This window comes from Caloenas nicobarica, chromosome 1, assembly GCF_036013445.1.
Source record: "Caloenas nicobarica isolate bCalNic1 chromosome 1, bCalNic1.hap1, whole genome shotgun sequence".
Taxonomy (NCBI): domain Eukaryota; kingdom Metazoa; phylum Chordata; class Aves; order Columbiformes; family Columbidae; genus Caloenas; species Caloenas nicobarica.
The window spans coordinates 118754229-118772157 of record NC_088245.1 but is presented as its reverse complement, the minus strand read 5'-3'; the positions used below and the strand labels follow the sequence as shown (position 1 = coordinate 118772157).

Here is a 17929-nt window from a genome sequence, read left to right as displayed (position 1 = left end):
TAAGAAGGAAACGTTACCATTTGCTCTCTGTCCACGTTATGGCTGCACCAGCGTTATTTCTTACCGACATTCTTAAGTTTTCCAGTCTCAACTGAAAGACATTTTGTCACCGTTTTCCTCTTTCCAATTTTCTGAAGGGCAGACCTTTTACGTGCAACAGATATGAAAGTGTAGTCTGGCAGCTTATATGCAATCCTATTCAAAAATATCAGACAGCTTCTCCTGACTTATGACATCTGCTGGGGTGGATGCTGCAAAGAACTAGACTTTCCAGTCCAACAAGTGAAAGGAGGGAAGGTCTCTGCATGCTACAGACGTGAGTTCGAGCACCAAGTCAGCTACAGCCTTGTGTGACCCTGAGCATGACTTCTGTGTCTGAGTTTTCCAATTATAAAATGGCCCCAAGCAGCACCTCTTGAAATCACAGGAAAACAAATTAGTGTTTTATTACTGAACCACTGGGACCTATTTTGGGCAAGTTGGAAGGTCAGCCTAAGACTGTGTTGATATAAGAGCATCTATCTCTACACATCAATTTTCTGTGCCAGACAAAAATGGGAGATAGGCTCTTTCCTAACAAAATACTTGAGTTTGTGATTAATGGTAAGGCCATGAGTAGTTCCCAAGGACTTGGGTTTTGCAGCGTGGGGAATTGGTTTGGATACACTACTTACGCTTACTAGCAGTGCTTGTAACATGTAAAGGGTTGGAAGCATTTTTCTTGTATTGGAAGGTAGTTGTACACATTGACTTGTTGTCACATAAATGTGTCTTGAAAGATGAAAGAGACAGGCTACTGGTCTGTTGCCTGTAATTCCCTGGGCTGCCATATGCGGAGGAAATCATCTCAAGGAACATATGTGGTACCTTTTATTATGTTCAAATGGGGACCAGTTTATAATGACTTCATCTCGTATCACCCAATGAATGTGGTGAAGGTCCTAATGCCACATGACACATTGAAAGGAAGATTCCCAAGAGCCTAACTAACTTCTATGGTCTGTGTGCAGGTCCTCTCCCTGTGGAGTTGGGCTATACTCAATTATTCTTTAGAGCAGTTTCTCTTGCCCTGGCAAAGAGGGAGGTTAGAGGTATTATCCTCTGGGGTAATGTGAACTTTGGTGCATATTTGCTACAAATTTGAAAAGGATTCACTTTGCAATTTAGAAAAGCAATTAGTAAAATTTATTTGGCACAGAACAAGGGGCTATTGAGAAAAGCGTTTGGAGTCAGGATTGTTGAAGTGGAAAAGGGAACGCATTTTTGAGCAAAAGAGGTATTTCAGTTCTCACAGGTGAAAAGATTTGAATATTGAATTTGACTACAGGACGGATGGATTCAGACCACTAAGTAGCAACACACATTCTCTCTCGGGGCTTTCCATCTGTGGTTTACCAGCCATGCCACAACGAAAGCCTTTCGCTTTTCTGTGAAAGTGTGTCCGTTTCTTAGAGTCTTCCCACAAAGCTTAATCAAGCGGTGCTTTCCTGTACATGTGTTTAAGTTGCCTAGGACATGCAGTTCATGTGAGCCGCTATCTTTAACAAAGGGAAACAGAAGGATGCTGGTGTCCAAGTGCAACACCAGCCTGGGAGAGTGCAATGACCTAGTTTCAGTTCTGGAAGCGGGAGGGTACATTGTACCTTTGCTCTGTTAGGGGTTGTAAAGTTGTGTGTGAAAATGATGTATCAGCCTGTGCTTAGTGCTGCATTCAGGTTACTGCTTGGCTTTCACTGAGTTTGTTCAGGGTATTTGCTTGTATGAGCCAAACTAGAGGAAAATTTGTCAAGTGTCTGTGTTGCATTTGTCTCTCCTCATCTGAGGGCTTTGGAGAAGAGCACTCTTATGCCCTGAGAGATGCAGCTGAAAAATATAACTGCCACTTTGGTTGTGGGCAATAGTTTGGAGTGACTTGTCTTTATGTGCTGATAGATATAGTCAAACATCCAGAAGAATGAATGGATTTTATTGAAAATATGAACATGGTACATGGTGACAAAAGCTCTGTTATTATGAAATTCTAAAGTCCTTTGAATGGTAACAAACGACTTTCATCTAGGATTTACTTGCCTCCAAAACCAGCTGGAAACCTAAACCAGCTTGAAAGTAGGGATTTTGCAAGACTAGGCTGCTGCATTTAGGTGTATTCACTATGTACTGTGAAGTAGCCCAGAAGTAAGAAAACCCAACTAGTCTAAATTAGCTTAATATATTGCAAAGCGACTGCTAGGTCACTTCTTAAATCTCTAAACCATTACAGCTTCTTGCAGTTGCAGAATATAAAGGTAGAAAACTTTTAGAAAAGGCTTCTGTCAGTTACAGCAGCACCAAAGAGGCTGCACAAAACAACTTCATGTAATAGATGGTGAGGAAACGTCTGCAGGACTCCTTGCTGAACCCCTAGGAAATGGTTACACTTCACATCTGCACAGATGTTGTTCACAGTCTTAAGGTGTCTGCAAGCCTGCATGCTTTCTTCAGGCAAATTCCCCTTATGGTTCCCTGAAGACTAGATATGGACTCAGAAAACATCTAACATCTAGATTAATGGACATGAGAGAAGTCAAGGAAAGGCTGATATTTAAAGTAACTTATGGCACCTCAGTAATCTTAGCTGACAAATACTGTGAGCTAAATGCCCTACCTGATAGTTGTAGATTGAAAGGCAACAGAGGACAAATGTGAAATTAATAAATAAAACACAGTATTTTTCACAGACGTTTCAGATTAGCGAATATGCAATATACTTTTTTTTCACATTAATAGATACAACGTCTTTAAAAAACCACAATTATACACAGTTACAATCTAAACAGGAGACAGGAGCTTAATTATTTAGCTGTAGCTTGGCTTTTTAACTTTTTTAAAAAAAAAAACAACAAAAAACCCCAACCAAACAAACAAAAAAAAAAAACCAAAAAACCACCCAACTTTCCCTATCCTGTTCAAATAGGTGAGTAGGCTTAGATTGCATCAAGTGAGAGCTAAACTGCCTCTTCTCTTACATGCCATGGAGGCTGAGCCAGTGCAGTCCTCCCATGAGACACTGGCGCAGCTGTGGTGGTTCAACTACCCAGCTCGCAGCCTCCTTGGGAGTGTTGCTTCAGCAAAAGTTAGTTGCTGTTGCCAAAAGGCTCTGGATTCCGTGTGATGGGAGAACAGGACATTAAAATTTATCTTCACTTGGCTGGGATTTGAAAGCTGTTCTTGATATGAAAAACAAATGTCCCATCTCACAGTAGACACTAGAGTGCCTTCCCCCCTGCAGGGTTTGGATAAACAAGGCTGTGACTTATTCATAAAAATGGTAGAATTTTGGTCTAGCAAATGGTATAGAACAAGCCAAGTGTTTCCAGGGCTCAGTTTAAAATCATAATCTTCACCCTCCTGTGACAAGATGAGGAAAAATATCCCACCTAGGCAAGTGAGCTACTATACATACCTCCTCCGAGGCCTCATACCATCAGCAAAATTTCCTGCTTCACTATTTTCAATCAGTTGCTTTTCGCTGACTCAGGGCTGAACCGGGGAGGCATGAGCACTGGCACAAGGGAATTGCAGTTCTTGGCTTTCTGGACATTAATGGACATCATAGTGACATAGTCTGCTTTTTTTTTGGGGGGGGGCAGGGGGTGTCAGTGGATAGATGGGACAGAACAAGAGGTTTGGTTCAAAAATTTCAGTTTACAATCCTCCCTGGAAGCCATAGGGGAGTGCTTAAAAAAAGACCAGCTGAAACAAGCGGAGCTGAACTACAGTTTTTTTTTTTCCAGGTAACCCAACATTACCATAGCAGAGACCACTATTTTTAGTTGGTCGTGTTTCCACAGCCTGTTCTTTCACACAGTATGTACCAGCTTCTGTCAAAAGTGGAATTCCCCTTTTCAGTGGAATACTTGTTAAAAACCAAAATGTTGATATCAAGTGCGTTTAAAGAATGCACGTTCCCTCATGTTACCATATTCAGTGCTTAACCCTGTTACAGCAGCTTCCATTTTTGAAGGACTGGGTCAAAATATTCTACCTAGTTTTGTACACAAAAATATGCAACTGGTGAACCCAGACAATAAAAAGATGTACTGGAGACAGAGAAAGGTGGAAAAGGTCACAAATCTCACTTTCCAGAGAGTCCTTCAGTTTTCCTTTTTTTTTTTTTTCCCAGCTGCCATTCTTTACATTCAGTAGTCACTTCCAGGGTAAGGAGAAGCAGCAAGAAACTCTCATTCTCCTGAAAGGCAGTCCCTTCTGCTAGTAACAAAGTCCTCGAAGGTGATGACAAGAGATTGGGCACTCACCAGCTTTCAGCACTCCAGCACAGAGTAGCTAAGACCCCGGCTTACTGATTTCCCCCATGCAGGAGCTCAGCACCCTGGCAGACTATTGCAGAGTACTGTCCAAAATGGTGACACAACTGTTGTGTGGACACAGCCATTGGTTGGAACAGAAATCCAGCAGATTTTGCTGTCTCTTGTGTTGGAGAAGCTTTTTGTTTTGCCATCTCTCTCAGTGCACACAGCAGAAATCTGTCACTTGTATTACAGATGGGGTGGCGCTTCTCTTACATCTCCAGCTGCCCAAATTGTTGGCAGACTTTCCATTTAGATGGGTGCTGTAAAAACAAAACAACTTATTTTTAAAAACATATAGAAATAAGTCCCCCAGAAAGAATCATGTTCTGGAGTTGTTTTTCCTATGTAACCAGTGGAGCAAGCTGTAAAGCTATGGAAAAGATGTATTCATGCTGGTGAGAATCAGCCGGGATGACGCCTTGCCTCTGCCTGGATAACCGAGACACTGGGGGCCCTCTGCCTTTGTGCCACAGACCGAAAGGACCTCTCTTTGTGCAAATGCACAAAGTCCTCCCTTGTTAACATCCCTTTCCCTTGTGAAGGGATGTCAGTATAATCTTTGGTTCATTTCAAGCTACTTCACAAAATGAGATGCACAAAACTTGTCTGTGGTCAAGGGAAACCAGCTTCCTAGGGCTCCTCTACAGGCAGTGGAGGGATCCCTCCATGGAGCAATTCAGAATTGCTCCAGTTCTGAATTTCTCCTCAGCTGGAGCATCCTGCCCCACTGACTCTAACAGGTGCCTGGAAAGACTAACCCCACCGGGATGAAGTTACTCTTCTTCACAACTTGCCTTGCCTGCAGTTTCCAAAGCTTTTTTTCTTTGTAACAGCAAAGCTAGTCTCTGTAGGCTCTTTTTGGTTTTGCAGTATTCAGGATTTTCAGCCCCTGTGTAACAATCCTACCTTCTTCACAAAGTGAAACCCACAGAAACATATTTATGTCAGTACTGAAAAGCAAAATGCTATGGCAGTGTCCCTGTGCCTACCATGAGTGAGTAGTGGTAGAGTGTCCTACTGCATGGAACTTGCTTGAAAATTGCAAAGGATCGTCGAAATGATAATTTCTCCAAGAGCCTATCTTTTGTAGCAAGGTAGTATTGCCTATTTCTAAATCATTGATGACAGATACTGTTTCTTCTTTGATGAAGAAAAAACAGAACACCAATAAACCTGGACTGATGGAGACTTGACAGCTTGCACAAACTCTCTGCCTCAGTGCTCAACTACTATTGCCCTTAGAAAGACATTTTTTTCCTAACATCTATCTTAAATCTCCTTTTTTAAGCCTGTTGTGCTGTAAGTGCTGTGTTTGCTGGGTTACGACAACAAATTACTTGTCCCATCTTCTTTAAGGACTCTCTGAAGAGGGTTGTTATCGTGTCCTTAATCAGCCTTGCCTTCCTCAGCCTAAACAAACATAACCGATCTTTCACGTTCCCCAGATCATTCTAATCTCTCTGGTATTGGTCCAAGTTGCCCTCAAATTGGAATGCCCAAAAGATACTGCCTTCTGTGCCTTACATGCCTCTCTTGGCAGAAAACAGCCCTCAGAGGTGAGACAGCTTCCGATACTAGTGAATCACCAAAGCTGCTGTCCCACCTCATCTTCCACAAATGGTGCAGAGACATGCCAAGGAAAAGACAGTGTCTGGAAGGCAAGCGTCTTTGTTTTGTTGTTAAGGAAGAAATCATGCTACAGCAGTATTCAATGTAAGATAAATATTTACTCCTGTTTATTTCGCAGAGGTTTTTCTACTTATGGGCTAAGTCAAATGATCTCATCAAATAGGGCCTGGTATAAGTAAGTCCAGAGAAGAAAAAGTTGACCTTAAATTAATGGCTTGTGTTGTTAATGCGGCTCACAGTAACAGAAGGAGAAAATCCATCCTTCTGTCTGTTACACTCTACAAGAAACAGTGTAATGCCTCCTGATACTTAGAAAATGCGAACACTGGATCAGGCTGGGGTTGTGTGATGGGTCTGGAAAATAACTGACTGTTAACCCAGTTTGCATGACCACCAAAGAAGCTCTAGAAAAAGGTCTTTAATTTAAGGGTTCTTTTGCTTCTGCTTGATAATATGAATTGGGTACACTCACAGCATCTGCTAGGACAAACTATGCTTTCACTATTACAGTTGTGGTAGAACCACATTATTTTCTGCCTGTTCTGCAGAGACAACCAGGACACAGTTATTTGCTTCAGTGGGAACTAGCAAACAAGATATAAAATAGGTAGATATTTCATCCTCCCTGTATTCTCACAAGTTCCCAGTGCTGAGTTTGATTTTCTAAATTTGTCTTGGACTTTTTTGCCTTATTTTTCTTTTTCCAACACTATAAATGAATTTGTAAACTAGCTGGCCTGCAATATTGCATTCTTGCTTAAAAAAATATGAATATGTTAATGGTATAAACTGGGGGGTTTTTGTGTGGGTGCTTTTTAAAAAAAAAATATTTCTTAGGAAAGGATAGTGCTTAGTACATTTTAAATTGGGTGTATATACACTAGATTCATAGATATGAGGCATATGATGTTCCTGTGTCCCAGCTAAAGACCTCTAGGATATGGTGCTCAAAAAGGCAGAGAACAACCATTTGGTGACAGGCACTGAGATGATATGAAGCAATAAATGGCCAGTGCTGTCCTGAGTTGAAAATCAGCATTTAAAACAGATTTTCCAGTTCGGCTCTGCCTGGTTTATAACATAATTGACCTATCTTGATGGCAGCAGTAGCTGCAGCACAGCTATAGAACAGGAGGGGAGGGTGGCCTCAGCCTGTATGCTTTGTGTCCCCTGTCGATTTGTCATGTCCTTTGGCCTGAGCTGTGGAAGGAACTTCTGGGAACTGAGACTTTCTGGCTGCCTTTAGCAACACTTTAAAGAGCTCAAGGAAAGGGCTGAGAGAAATAGGGCTACCACTTTATAGGCTTGGGTTTGTAACATCCAGCAAGCCTAATCCAAAGGCCTTGTGCTGGATTTGAGTACTGAAGATATGAAGTTAAGACACTCTTGAGACAAATACACAACATATTTCTAATACTTACAGTTGAGTCCTCCTCTGTCTCCATTTGGTTGGACATCTGTTGAAACAAATGCACTGTTTTAAGCATGTGGGATAGATAACTATAGTCTTTATTCACATGGAATTAATATTAAGCAACATCCACTAAGGTTGAGGGTTCAATGTGCTAAGTCCTCCTTGGACAGCAAAATACAGTCCATACTTTAACTGCCTACAATCTAGGTCATCACTTCAGCAAGAATAGATTTTTGGGCTCCAATCAACAACCCTGCTCCATGTCTTGCGACAGAATCCTGCACCACTCTTGGGTTGTTTCTGAAGGAAGGACATGGCTCCTAGAACAGCCGCTGCAGATGCTTGGCAAGATCACTACCCTGCTTTCTCCTGGTCTTTTCTGAAGCACCTAGGCTTGCTAGCCATGAGGAAGAGGGCATGGACTGAACATGTGGTCTTTATCCATGAGAAGTATGATTGCCCCTGCTCCCTTTTTTTAGATGTTAGCTCTCATATACCTGTAAAGTGGCTTACAGAAGTACTCAGATACACCAGCAGACTGAGTCTGGTTCACAAGATGTCTTTTCGAGCTACTTTTTGTTCTGTCTTGCCAAGCACTGAAGAATCCCACACGTGGGCAAATGCAGCAATACAGAGGTATGCATGTATAATGTGGAATGATAGCGAGTCATGCTTTATTTCTGACTTGTAGAAAGCTGCTTGATCCCAGTGTGATCTTGAACCCTTAATGGTCCAGCCAGTCACTTGGAAGTTCTCTGGATTGATGTGCTAAGCATCCCCTCCAGAAAGAGCCTGTAGGGATCGCAGCTGAGAAACTGTGGCCTGAACCAGCACAAAGTCAAGTGCCCTAGCAGAAAACCATAAAGAGTAACATGTCCTGGGATGCTACGTATCTTCCCCAGGGAACCCTAGGTTTTTGACAGCAGCATGATTTCCCGCTGTTGTGTGCAGGTAGCTTACTCGTACCTTCTAGCAATGCACTGGATGACACTAAATATTTTGGCAAATGAAAAATAATTCTTCAGATTTAATCATGCAAATGAAGGGCCTCGTTACCTGTGTAGGATACTAGTTTAGAGGATCTCCGTCTCCGCAGCCAGCAGGCTAAAACAGCTAGAAGACCTATCAGAATGACAATGGAAACGATGCCAGCTGCTTGAGCACTTCGTCTGCTTTTTTCCAGGGTTTTATGACTTTCTGTGCTAGAATCATTGCTTTGCTTCTGCTGTGTGTCTAGAATAAAATAAAAAAAGGCCATAGTAAGATGTAAATTTTCACATTTCATACAAGGCAAGTATTTGACCTCATTTTATACACACAAAAGGATTTCTGAAGTATTAATATCACTGTGACTCTGGTGGTATTCCTTCTGACCAAGGCACATCTTTAGCTTACATGGTCTAATAATACAATGTGTTTATTCCTCTCTATCACACTGCATGCATCCCTCTTTCTTCCTTTTTGTTTTTCTTTCCTGCCAGCCTTGGGAGATTGAATGTTTGAGTTTGTATCTAGACTCAGCTGAAAATAAATCTATACAGAATCTATAATGTAAATCTGATGGTATCTGGAAAAGTGGGTGAAAACCTGTTTCCCTGAAGTTAATGACAAATTCCCACTGATTGCTGCAAACTGAAGGTTTCAGATCACATCTCTTACTCTTTCAAGTGTGGTAGTGCTTTTAGAAACCAACAAAAAATAAGAAGATGAAAGCCTTTTCCCCAAGAATACGACAGGAAACTAATGACAAGGTTACTTTGATTTCCTTTAATTTGGGATGACAGCAAGGGTATGCTATCACACAAAAACTGTACTGTGAAATTTTTGCTTGTGCACACAATTTTTGTTCCTTGAAACAGTCCAATCTATATCTGGGCTATGTGTCAAGTCCAGAGTACACGATTGATTGGTGTGTTTAGGTAAATTAACTGTGGGTATCCAGCTACAGTTATGCAAACAATCAAACCTCCTCGCACCAAGGTGCAGAAACCTGTGAGAGGAAGGTGGTGGGAGGGAGGACCAGGAACAGCAATGAGCCTGAATAGCCACCTCCAGATAAGCTCCCACTCCAAATAGCTTGTCTAAACACCTGTTTGAAAATGATGAAATTCACTATTGCCATTATAGCTATGATTTTTTTTTTAGCTTTTCTTTAGGTAGCTTTCTGTTTCTGTGAAAGGTTGAGTGGCTAAATACTTGTTTTTACTATTGATCACCCATATCAGCAATAAATAGCTTCTTATACTTGTGCTATTTGGTGCATCATTCTACTGGGCTAATACTACCTGTTTGCTATAGGCCTACTTTAAATAGCACACTGTGTTAAATTGAGTTTTGGAGACTGAAAACGGAACTTTGAAACTAGGCAGTGTAAAAAGCAAATGTGAGTGCTGCAAAGCAGACGGGTAGGGGTTCAAGAATTGTGGCACTACTGTAGAGTGGCCCCGTAAAAATAACGGGACTCCCCAAGTCATCATGTTCCTGAAGAACCAAAGGATAAAGCCCAGTGACTGCCTCTGACAGAAGAGCTTCTCAGTGCTGTTGTCATAACACGCTTGACAGGGTGTTCACTTCAGTGTGGAAGAAGTCAGAAGTAAACATGAAGTCCACGGCTAACTGTAACTAGCTTGAAAACAAAGAAAACTGTGCTCTTTTTGGCACTTTTGGGAGCTACTGAATTAATGGGTAGCCTTGTTAGTGCATATCTACAGACAGAGACACACTGGTTGATATACCTGCTATCTAGAAAACATGAAGTATCATGATGAGACTTACAGTTGGCTGACAGATTTTCCCGAAGTATTCTATTTTCTACAGAGCACTCTATTTGCATGTTAGAAGTGGCTTTAACCTTCAGCATGCTAAAAACGCTGTAAGTGCCGTCAGCGTGGCGGCTGATCTTTAGCTCTGATGGAGGCAGGTGGCTGTTGTCTGTTTTATTTATCCAGTAAACATTGGGTTCTGGGTATCCATTGCCAGACCTGCAGCTGAAAGTCACCTCCTCTTCAGTGCTGTCACTGTTTCTTATGGGTCCACTGAGTATGGGTTGGCTATAACTAGCTGGAGGGCAAGAGCAAAAGAAATAGTCATTGACTGCTTGAAATATATTGAAAATAGAAAATTTTGACATGGGTTCTGAAGCAGAAGCTCTGGGTTTCGTACAACTTTCGTCACTTGAAAGGGAAACACCTGCACAGCTTGGTATATAAGCCAGAGAGCTGAGAGAATTACTGGAAGGGCAGAAGGCTGAAGCCAAACCCAAAGGAAGAAAGCAACTTCTTAAGCTGCTGTAACCCAGTCACGTGCAAGAGTCTTTATACTGTTGAAAACCAAGATGAAAAAAAATCCCACACTGGATAAACAGCTGTTACGGGTATTCTTCCAGTTTTAGATTCCCTATCTATAACATTTAAATTAAGCAGACTTCATTTCAGCAAAGGGCTGAAGTATGTTTCAAAGTTAAGGGTATGATTAAATGTAATATTGAAATGGCACAAATTTGAAAAGCTGGAATGAGAATTTGGGCAAATATATGCAAGCAATACAAGTTCTTACCTGCTAATCTGAGAACCACTTCTGCCTGATGAATCACTCTGGTATATTCAGTTTTCTGCAGTACTACACATTTGTACCTATGTTTATCACTCTGGCTGACATTTAGTAGTAGCAGGGAAAAATCACCTTTTTCCAATCTATCCCAGAATAACTGAGTCCTGTTTTTGAAGTGAATACACTGTTCACTTTCACTGTCTTGACCAGAGATCAGTGCATGTACAACTGAACACTCTTCTTGATCATCAGCTATTTGCCAATATACCCGTAGATTTTTTAAGTGTAATTCTTTTCCTTGATAAATGCAACTCAGTGTAGCATTGTCTCCAGGTTTACTGGTGATGATCTTCTCCTCCAGTGCGATAACTAGAAGATTAAAAAAGAGACAGAGGTTATGTGGAAAAAAATGTCATTTGTTTCAAGTATGTTCTACCACATGTGGACTGCAGTATTAGTATTTATAACAGGCAGGTGAGTGTGCTCACTTCATAATCATTCCTACCTCCTGACTTGCTGATGGCTAATTCTCAACATGTCTACTTGTCTGTGCATTTTCCAAAGGGACCTTTTACAATACAAAGCCTTCTGCTTATTTCTTTCTCTGAGAACGAAGGGCTCCCAGCTCCATGGATACCCGCATGTTTCACTTTGTCCACTGACAGGGACTGACTGCGAAGACATATTCGAGTCCTAATGATGTAATAACAACTTTTTTTTTTAATTAAGAAAAATGCCAAATAATGCCAGGTAAATCACAAGAGGTGGAAAGACTGATCAGAAAAAGAGTGCTACCATTATTTGGAGATCAAAAGAATTTAAAAGGGTAGTAAACCCAGTGTTTCTCAAAGTGGGCATGTCATAACAATCACATTTTATAGCTACTATTGATGTCACCCTCTCAATAAAAATACTCTGCTGGCAAAACAACATGCCCAGATACCTCCAGTGACACATTCATTAGACATTTACAAGCTCTCATGGCTACTGGAGGTAGGGAAGCACAGTATCTATCTTTCAGGGTGGTTTTCCTGGCCTCTAGACACGAGAAAGGCAGCCTCTCCTCCCGGTGAGCAATGAGAAGGAATGAGCTGGCTGCCGAGTGATGCAGAAGGTGCAGGTCAGCTATTCCAAAAGGGCCAGGGTAGCTCTGGTCACAACCTCCCTGCCAGGAGGGATGCATCGCCTCTCCACCACCCCAGCAGCCAAAACCTCTCTGGTGCAACTGGTTGCTGAGACCAAAGCAGTTTGTGCATCGTCAGTGTCGGACTGAGGGTTCTGTGGAGGTCAGGAGTGCGCTGGATGGGAGAGACTACAGCTGGGGGTAGGGATTATGAGGATGGGTGGATTAGGGAAAGAAAGATGGCAGGAGTGAGGGTTTGGAAATGCAGAAACAGTGCATGGTGAGGTGGGAGGGAGGCAACGATGTTAAAGGAGGACATGTCTTTGTGTTGGTTCACTGGACTCAGAAATAGCTCATCTACAAGTCTGAGTTGAGTATCCTGGCTATAAAACACCACTGAAGCAAACACAGTACTTGCAGGGAAGAAGGCAGTGTGTTCTCCAGGCTCTTATCCTCTGCTGGGTGAGACAAGCAGTAATGGGCTTGAACTGCAACAAAGATGCTGCAGCTCAGACTTTGGGAAATTACTTGTAGTAGCAGGAAAAGTGATGCTCTGCAAAGCATTGCCTGGGAAAACGGATGCACCTCCATCACTGGCATTATTTAGGAACAGGCCAGCTGGCATCTACTGAAACTGAATCTGGTACAGTTTGTCCTGATTTTGGGGTCCAGGACTTTCCTTGATGGCTTTCTTGAGGTCCTTCTCAGTGATTAAGCGAGAACGGTGGGGAGACAACTCTGAAAACAACTAAATATCACGAAGTGATGCCCTTTAACCTTACCTTTGTTTTGAAAGGGGTTTTTGGAACTGTAGTAGAAGACTTGGGTACTTGATACAGTGATGTATAATTCTAGTCACAATATGAGTATGTACTTTATCCAGGCATGTTAGATCTGCTTATTAATAGCCCTCATTACCCCACTTCTAATACCTTTTGTTGACATAAATAAATACACAGGGATGTCTGTAAAGCAAGCAGAGCAATCTAAGCAAGAGCATCAATAATATCCTTTACTACTCTCCGTACTTAAACTGATAGAAACTGATTTTTTTTTCTTCTTTTCCTGATGCATATCACACTAAGGAATTCTTAAGTGTCTTGCCAAAACCACGCAGGTGTGTATATTGTACATATTACAAATAATGTGTGTATTTGGCCAAACACTTTAAAGGAGGGCAGCTTCATTTTTCACTGAAGTGTTCTGAACTTACCAGCTCTCAAGATGTGAAGGAGCAGTAACAGAAATCCACAGCTAAAATTAAAAAAAGCAAACAAGATTGTTACATGATAGGCTTAGCATATCTGTTGTTTACATAAGCAATAAAGCTAATATTGATTGTTTCAGTATAGTAGCAGAAGTAGGTAAATTAGGTACTGCTACTATGTAATGTCTCATTAAGCATTTGCATTTTTGACAGCTGCAAAACTTCTGTTCAAACGACATAACTCTGTGGGTGGGTGGCCAACACCACAAATAGCAGTAAAACGCACTAATATTGGAATCAGAGCAGAAGGCACGAAGCTGGTATTGTGCCCGTCTTGTGAAAAATGAACCATATAGACCTAGTGGACAAATAGGCCTTGGAGGCTTTCTGGGTCACTGGGAAGGAACAAGGCTGCACCGGCCTAAATCCAGGTCAAAGCCCTGCATCCCACTGCTTTGCTGAAACTCAGTCAGTTATGGTTTTATCTGGTTCGAGGATGACAAGCAGCTGACCACACTGCTCACCGTTTTGTGCGCGCAGTGAAAATGCGTAAACAGGAAACATGCTGATAACAGGGAGTTGTGCAAAGGTTTTGCTGGAAAGAATTCGGCGTGTTTGACTACTCCAGAGAGGCAATCTATGTGGGAGTTTCCCAAGGGAGTTACGCCTGCTCGATGTTCTAGAAAAACCCAGTTTAGCCCATCTATAAAGTCCAAGTGACTTAACTTTCATCCCACAGGGCTTTGTGAAAGAGAAATGTTCAGCACCTTCCTAAAAGTTACTTTAAAATAGCCTTTCACTACCATGCCTAGCTATACATTGTGCTCTTGCTGTGGGAAAGGAAAGGAAGACACTGGAAAGGTATTGGAATGGGACCTGAGTGGCTGCAGTTGCCCATCTTGACATTGCCCTGGGTGCAACAAGTCTGCAAAGCTGAGCTGATGGGCAGACGGACATAAGCACCTGCTCATCCCCAGTTTCCCCAGCTCGCTTTGGCAAGCAAGGAACACTGTGAGGCCGCACTGCCTGGGTGCCGCTGGTTCCCTTTCCCAGTTGTTCTCAACCCTCAGCCAGGTCCAACATTGAGTCAAGGGCTGGGGCAGTGGGCAGAGCTGCCCCAGCAGCCCGTGAACCCAGGAACGAGCCCCAGGGTCTCCCATCTGAGCTGCTTGACTTCTTCCTTTCAGACCAACCCTGCCCTCTCTGACCCTCATCCCTCCAAGCCTTAACCTAAGCTCGCTCCCCCAGCAGCCATTTGTCACCTCGCTTTTCCCCACCAGCTGTGCTTCACACCATTGCCTCTTTCTTCCAGGCCTCCTGCCCTTTCCCCACAACTCCTGACTCTTTGTCCAGCCAAGCATCAGGATTTGTCCACCACTTCCCAGGCACAGCATCTCTTCTGTCCAGATTTACTTCTGTCAGGTGCCTGGGTGCAACTTCGGTCTCCACTGCTGTGAAAGAAGGTCTCTAATTCCCATCTGCCCCCAAGAAAATGATGACCTACCCAAACATATTTGGCTTCCCATGGAGAAAGCAGAGGACATTGCTGACATAAAATCTACCTCTACTTGAAGCTTCATTTCCAGAGAATGAGATGGGCAAAGTTTAGGGAACAGTCAGTCTGAATTGTATTACTTTTATGTGAAGAAAATACTTTTTTCCTTTTCTAGGCAATTTAAATGGCTTCATAGATGAGATTTCAAAAGTTTAAGTGGATGCACAGTGTGGAACATTTATTTTCTAATACATATTTTAGTAAATCTGCAATCAGCCCTTACTTTAGATTTCCCGAGTAAGTGTACCAAAACACTCCAGGAAAGCAGTTCTTTTCTGTCTCTGGCAGTGACTTTCAGTGTTTTTTACACATGGTCTTGCATTGTATTTCTTTTGTATTTGTATACTGTGCAGGAGCCATAACTTTCATGCCAGGTTTGTACAGGTCTGTCTTGGCAATCTTACCTCAGCGTAACTTTTAATCCTGTGGCTGTGTTTGTTTTATTGTTCCCTGCCCAAGTAGGAAACTATGGATATATTCAGTCATTTGAATTAAACAGAGAACAACAATTGACTTATCTTTATGGGACTCTTCGGGGAATTTCCCATGCCAGACACTTGCTGATGTCAAACATTCAGCTAGTCAGCCAGAACTGATTCTCTAATGTATGTACACAAAGCATGTCTTGATTTCTTATTTTAATAAATGATGTCACAGTTAAGATTGGACAGATCCAGAGATGCTCATCCTCTTACTTGAAGGAGGTTGCAGCTGTGGTAGTGTGAGGGCAGTGTCAGCCCACTGTGTTCCCCTGGAATAGCTTTAATGCCAGGCTCCTGTTAGAAAAAGAGAAATGCTCTTGCCTGCAGAGAAGCCTCCCTTTTGCCCCATACACTCACCTCCTGTGTCCATCACAGTGGCAGTGAGCTCCACTGAGTGCAGGTGTAACTGCATTAGTTTCTTAGAGTGTGTTTTTGTTATATATATTTTTTAATTATTACTTATTCAACTCTTTCCCACACCTTCCCCTTCGATATGGTTTTTAAAATGTCATGTGAAACGGGAGAAAGTTGCACTTCCTCTTTCATGCATTCTTACTTGGTGAGATTATTCTTCCTACCAGCATCTCAACTTTTTCATGCACTATTTATTTTAGAATCCTGAGATGTTGCTGTTCCGGCACAAACTAGCCAGACAAAAGATGTCCCAGTCTTTGCAACAATAACTTCGAGGTTTTTGTTCTACTGGTAAGATTTGCTTTATCCCCTAAACTTGTAGTGACATCGCTCTCCTCGCACCAGTAAGTGCCGTCCTTAGGTTATCTGTGAAGTTTTTCTGACGCCTACTGTAAGGCAGCACTAATCTGGGCAATAAATTAAGAGGGCCTGCTTGTCTTCTCCTATCATTCACATTCGGCAAAAAAAAAAAAAAGCTCCTTAATAAGACAGTTAATCGCTTGTAGCCTTCGATGGCAAAACCCGCCTCCCCCGCTCTCGTCTGCCCCGCCGCTCCCGCAGCTCCAGACGCCCGGCAGAGCTGCCCGCCCCGGCCGCGCAGCCAGCGCCGTGCCGGCCGGCCACCGGCACCCGCCGCCGGGCACGTTTAACGCCGCAACCCGCTGTCCCGGGGCCGGGGATCGGGAGGGGACCCCGCGCCGCACCTCGCCCCTGTCTCCATTTGAGAAGCCCACCCCCGTCAGAGCTTTTCCTGCCAGCTGCATTACAATGAAACTCGGATTTTTCTAAGCAGAGCGTGTATCTCTTTTTCCCCGAGCAAGCAGCTCGCCCGCACTCCGGCAAACAGCCACTTTGTGCTCCCCCGCGACACGCAGGAGGGGCGGCAGCTCGCCCCGGGGTCCCGGGCGGCCACTCACCTTCGCGGCTCCATCGCGGCGGCAGGAGGCGGGTGGCTGCCCCAGCCGAACCGAGCTGTGCTGTGCCGTCCCGAGCCGCCGGCTGCCCCGTTCAGGCCATTCCCCTTTCCCTCCCACGCCTCCTCCCGCCGGGGATTTCCGCCTTCCGTGCGCGCCCGGAGCCGGTGCGCGGCCAGTCCCGCTGCCACCGGGGCACCGTGCAAGCCGGGACCCCTTGCGACCGGCACTCGAACCGCCCGCAAAGCCCTTCTCCGGGCGTGAGGGTCAACGCCAGCCACGCTTCGGCCCATCACGCCGGGCGCTGCGGTCCAAGAGAGCCCTTCCCTGTCCTGGCACTCCGTCCCGCCAGTTGCCCAGAGAGGTGGTAGATGCCCCATCCCTGGAGACATTCAAGGCCAGACTGGACGGGGCTCTGAGCAACCAGATCTAGTTGAAGAGGTCCCTGCTCATGGCAGGGGAGTTGGACTAGGCGAGCTTTGAAAGTGTCTTCCAACCCGAACAATTCTATGACTGTATGGGTGTCTCAGGCACTCGCCCATCCTCATTGACTCCTTTCCTGAGCCTCCCTGGGGCTGCTTGTCAGGGGCTCCTGACCCCTGCAAAGCCGTGGCTCCCTGAAGGGAGGTTGCCTGTGCTCCATCAGGCCAGGTGCCCCTCACCGCCACCTCTGGGCGCTATTGGGGAGGACGGACCTGGGGAACCAGGGCTGAGCACCGGCTTTTGTGAAAGCACGGAGGGAGCAGCGCCTTGTTGGCCCTGCGAGGCGGTGGAGACCAGTCCCATGGCCCCTGCTCAGCCTTTGCGAGGGAGGAGGCAACGTACTGGAATTTGGCTGCAGGCACTGGTCTTTGCAACGCCTGCCAGGGAACCAGGCGTTCAGCTGTTGTACTTCAAAATACGTTTCAAAAGACAATAAGTTTATGATTGCATAATTAGTAAATAACCATAAATGTGATTTGATGTGTTGTGTGACCACACCTGAAGGTGCAGAAGATAAAAGTTCTAACAGAATTGCACTGATAAGGGGTGTTGGAGCAGTAGTCAGCTATTTGAAAGCTGTGTTTTGCATTCACCAGCAGTTTTGTTTGTGGCCCCACATCAGTGGTTGAGTTTGGCACCTCAGCCCAACTGGGACTCCTTCACCAATGTGAATGTTTGGAACACACACCACAAAGGTGTCACGGCCATGCTGCAAACAAGCATCGCAGTGACAGTCGTTAAAAAATATTGCCATATTAATGTTTTATTTGGTCGTGGCTCTGAGTCACCCTGGGAATGGCATACCAATTA

General features: G+C 44.0%; 1 protein-coding gene across 1 annotated transcript; it reads right to left on the bottom strand.

Annotated features, from left to right (window-relative positions):
- Positions 1–2832: 2832 nt before the first annotated feature.
- On the bottom strand, positions 2833–16712 carry ICOSLG (inducible T cell costimulator ligand). The gene is made up of 7 exons (XM_065648320.1): positions 16640–16712; positions 13278–13318; positions 10948–11310; positions 10168–10452; positions 8449–8625; positions 7400–7435; positions 2833–4609 (listed from the first exon to the last, which is right to left on the bottom strand). Exons 1-7 carry the CDS (start codon positions 16651–16653, stop codon positions 4599–4601), a joined length of 927 nt encoding a protein of 308 aa, XP_065504392.1. The 5' UTR covers positions 16654–16712; the 3' UTR covers positions 2833–4598.
- Positions 16713–17929: the final 1217 nt, after the last annotated feature.

Coding starts and splice junctions, on each gene's coding strand:
- ICOSLG (XM_065648320.1), bottom strand. Junction 8,626..10,167: donor GGAAAATCTGTCAGCCAACT/GTAAGTCTCATC, acceptor ATTTTATTCTAG/ACACACAGCAGAAGCAAAGC. Junction 7,436..8,448: donor TAAACTAGTATCCTACACAG/GTAACGAGGCCC, acceptor TTGTTTCAACAG/ATGTCCAACCAAATGGAGAC.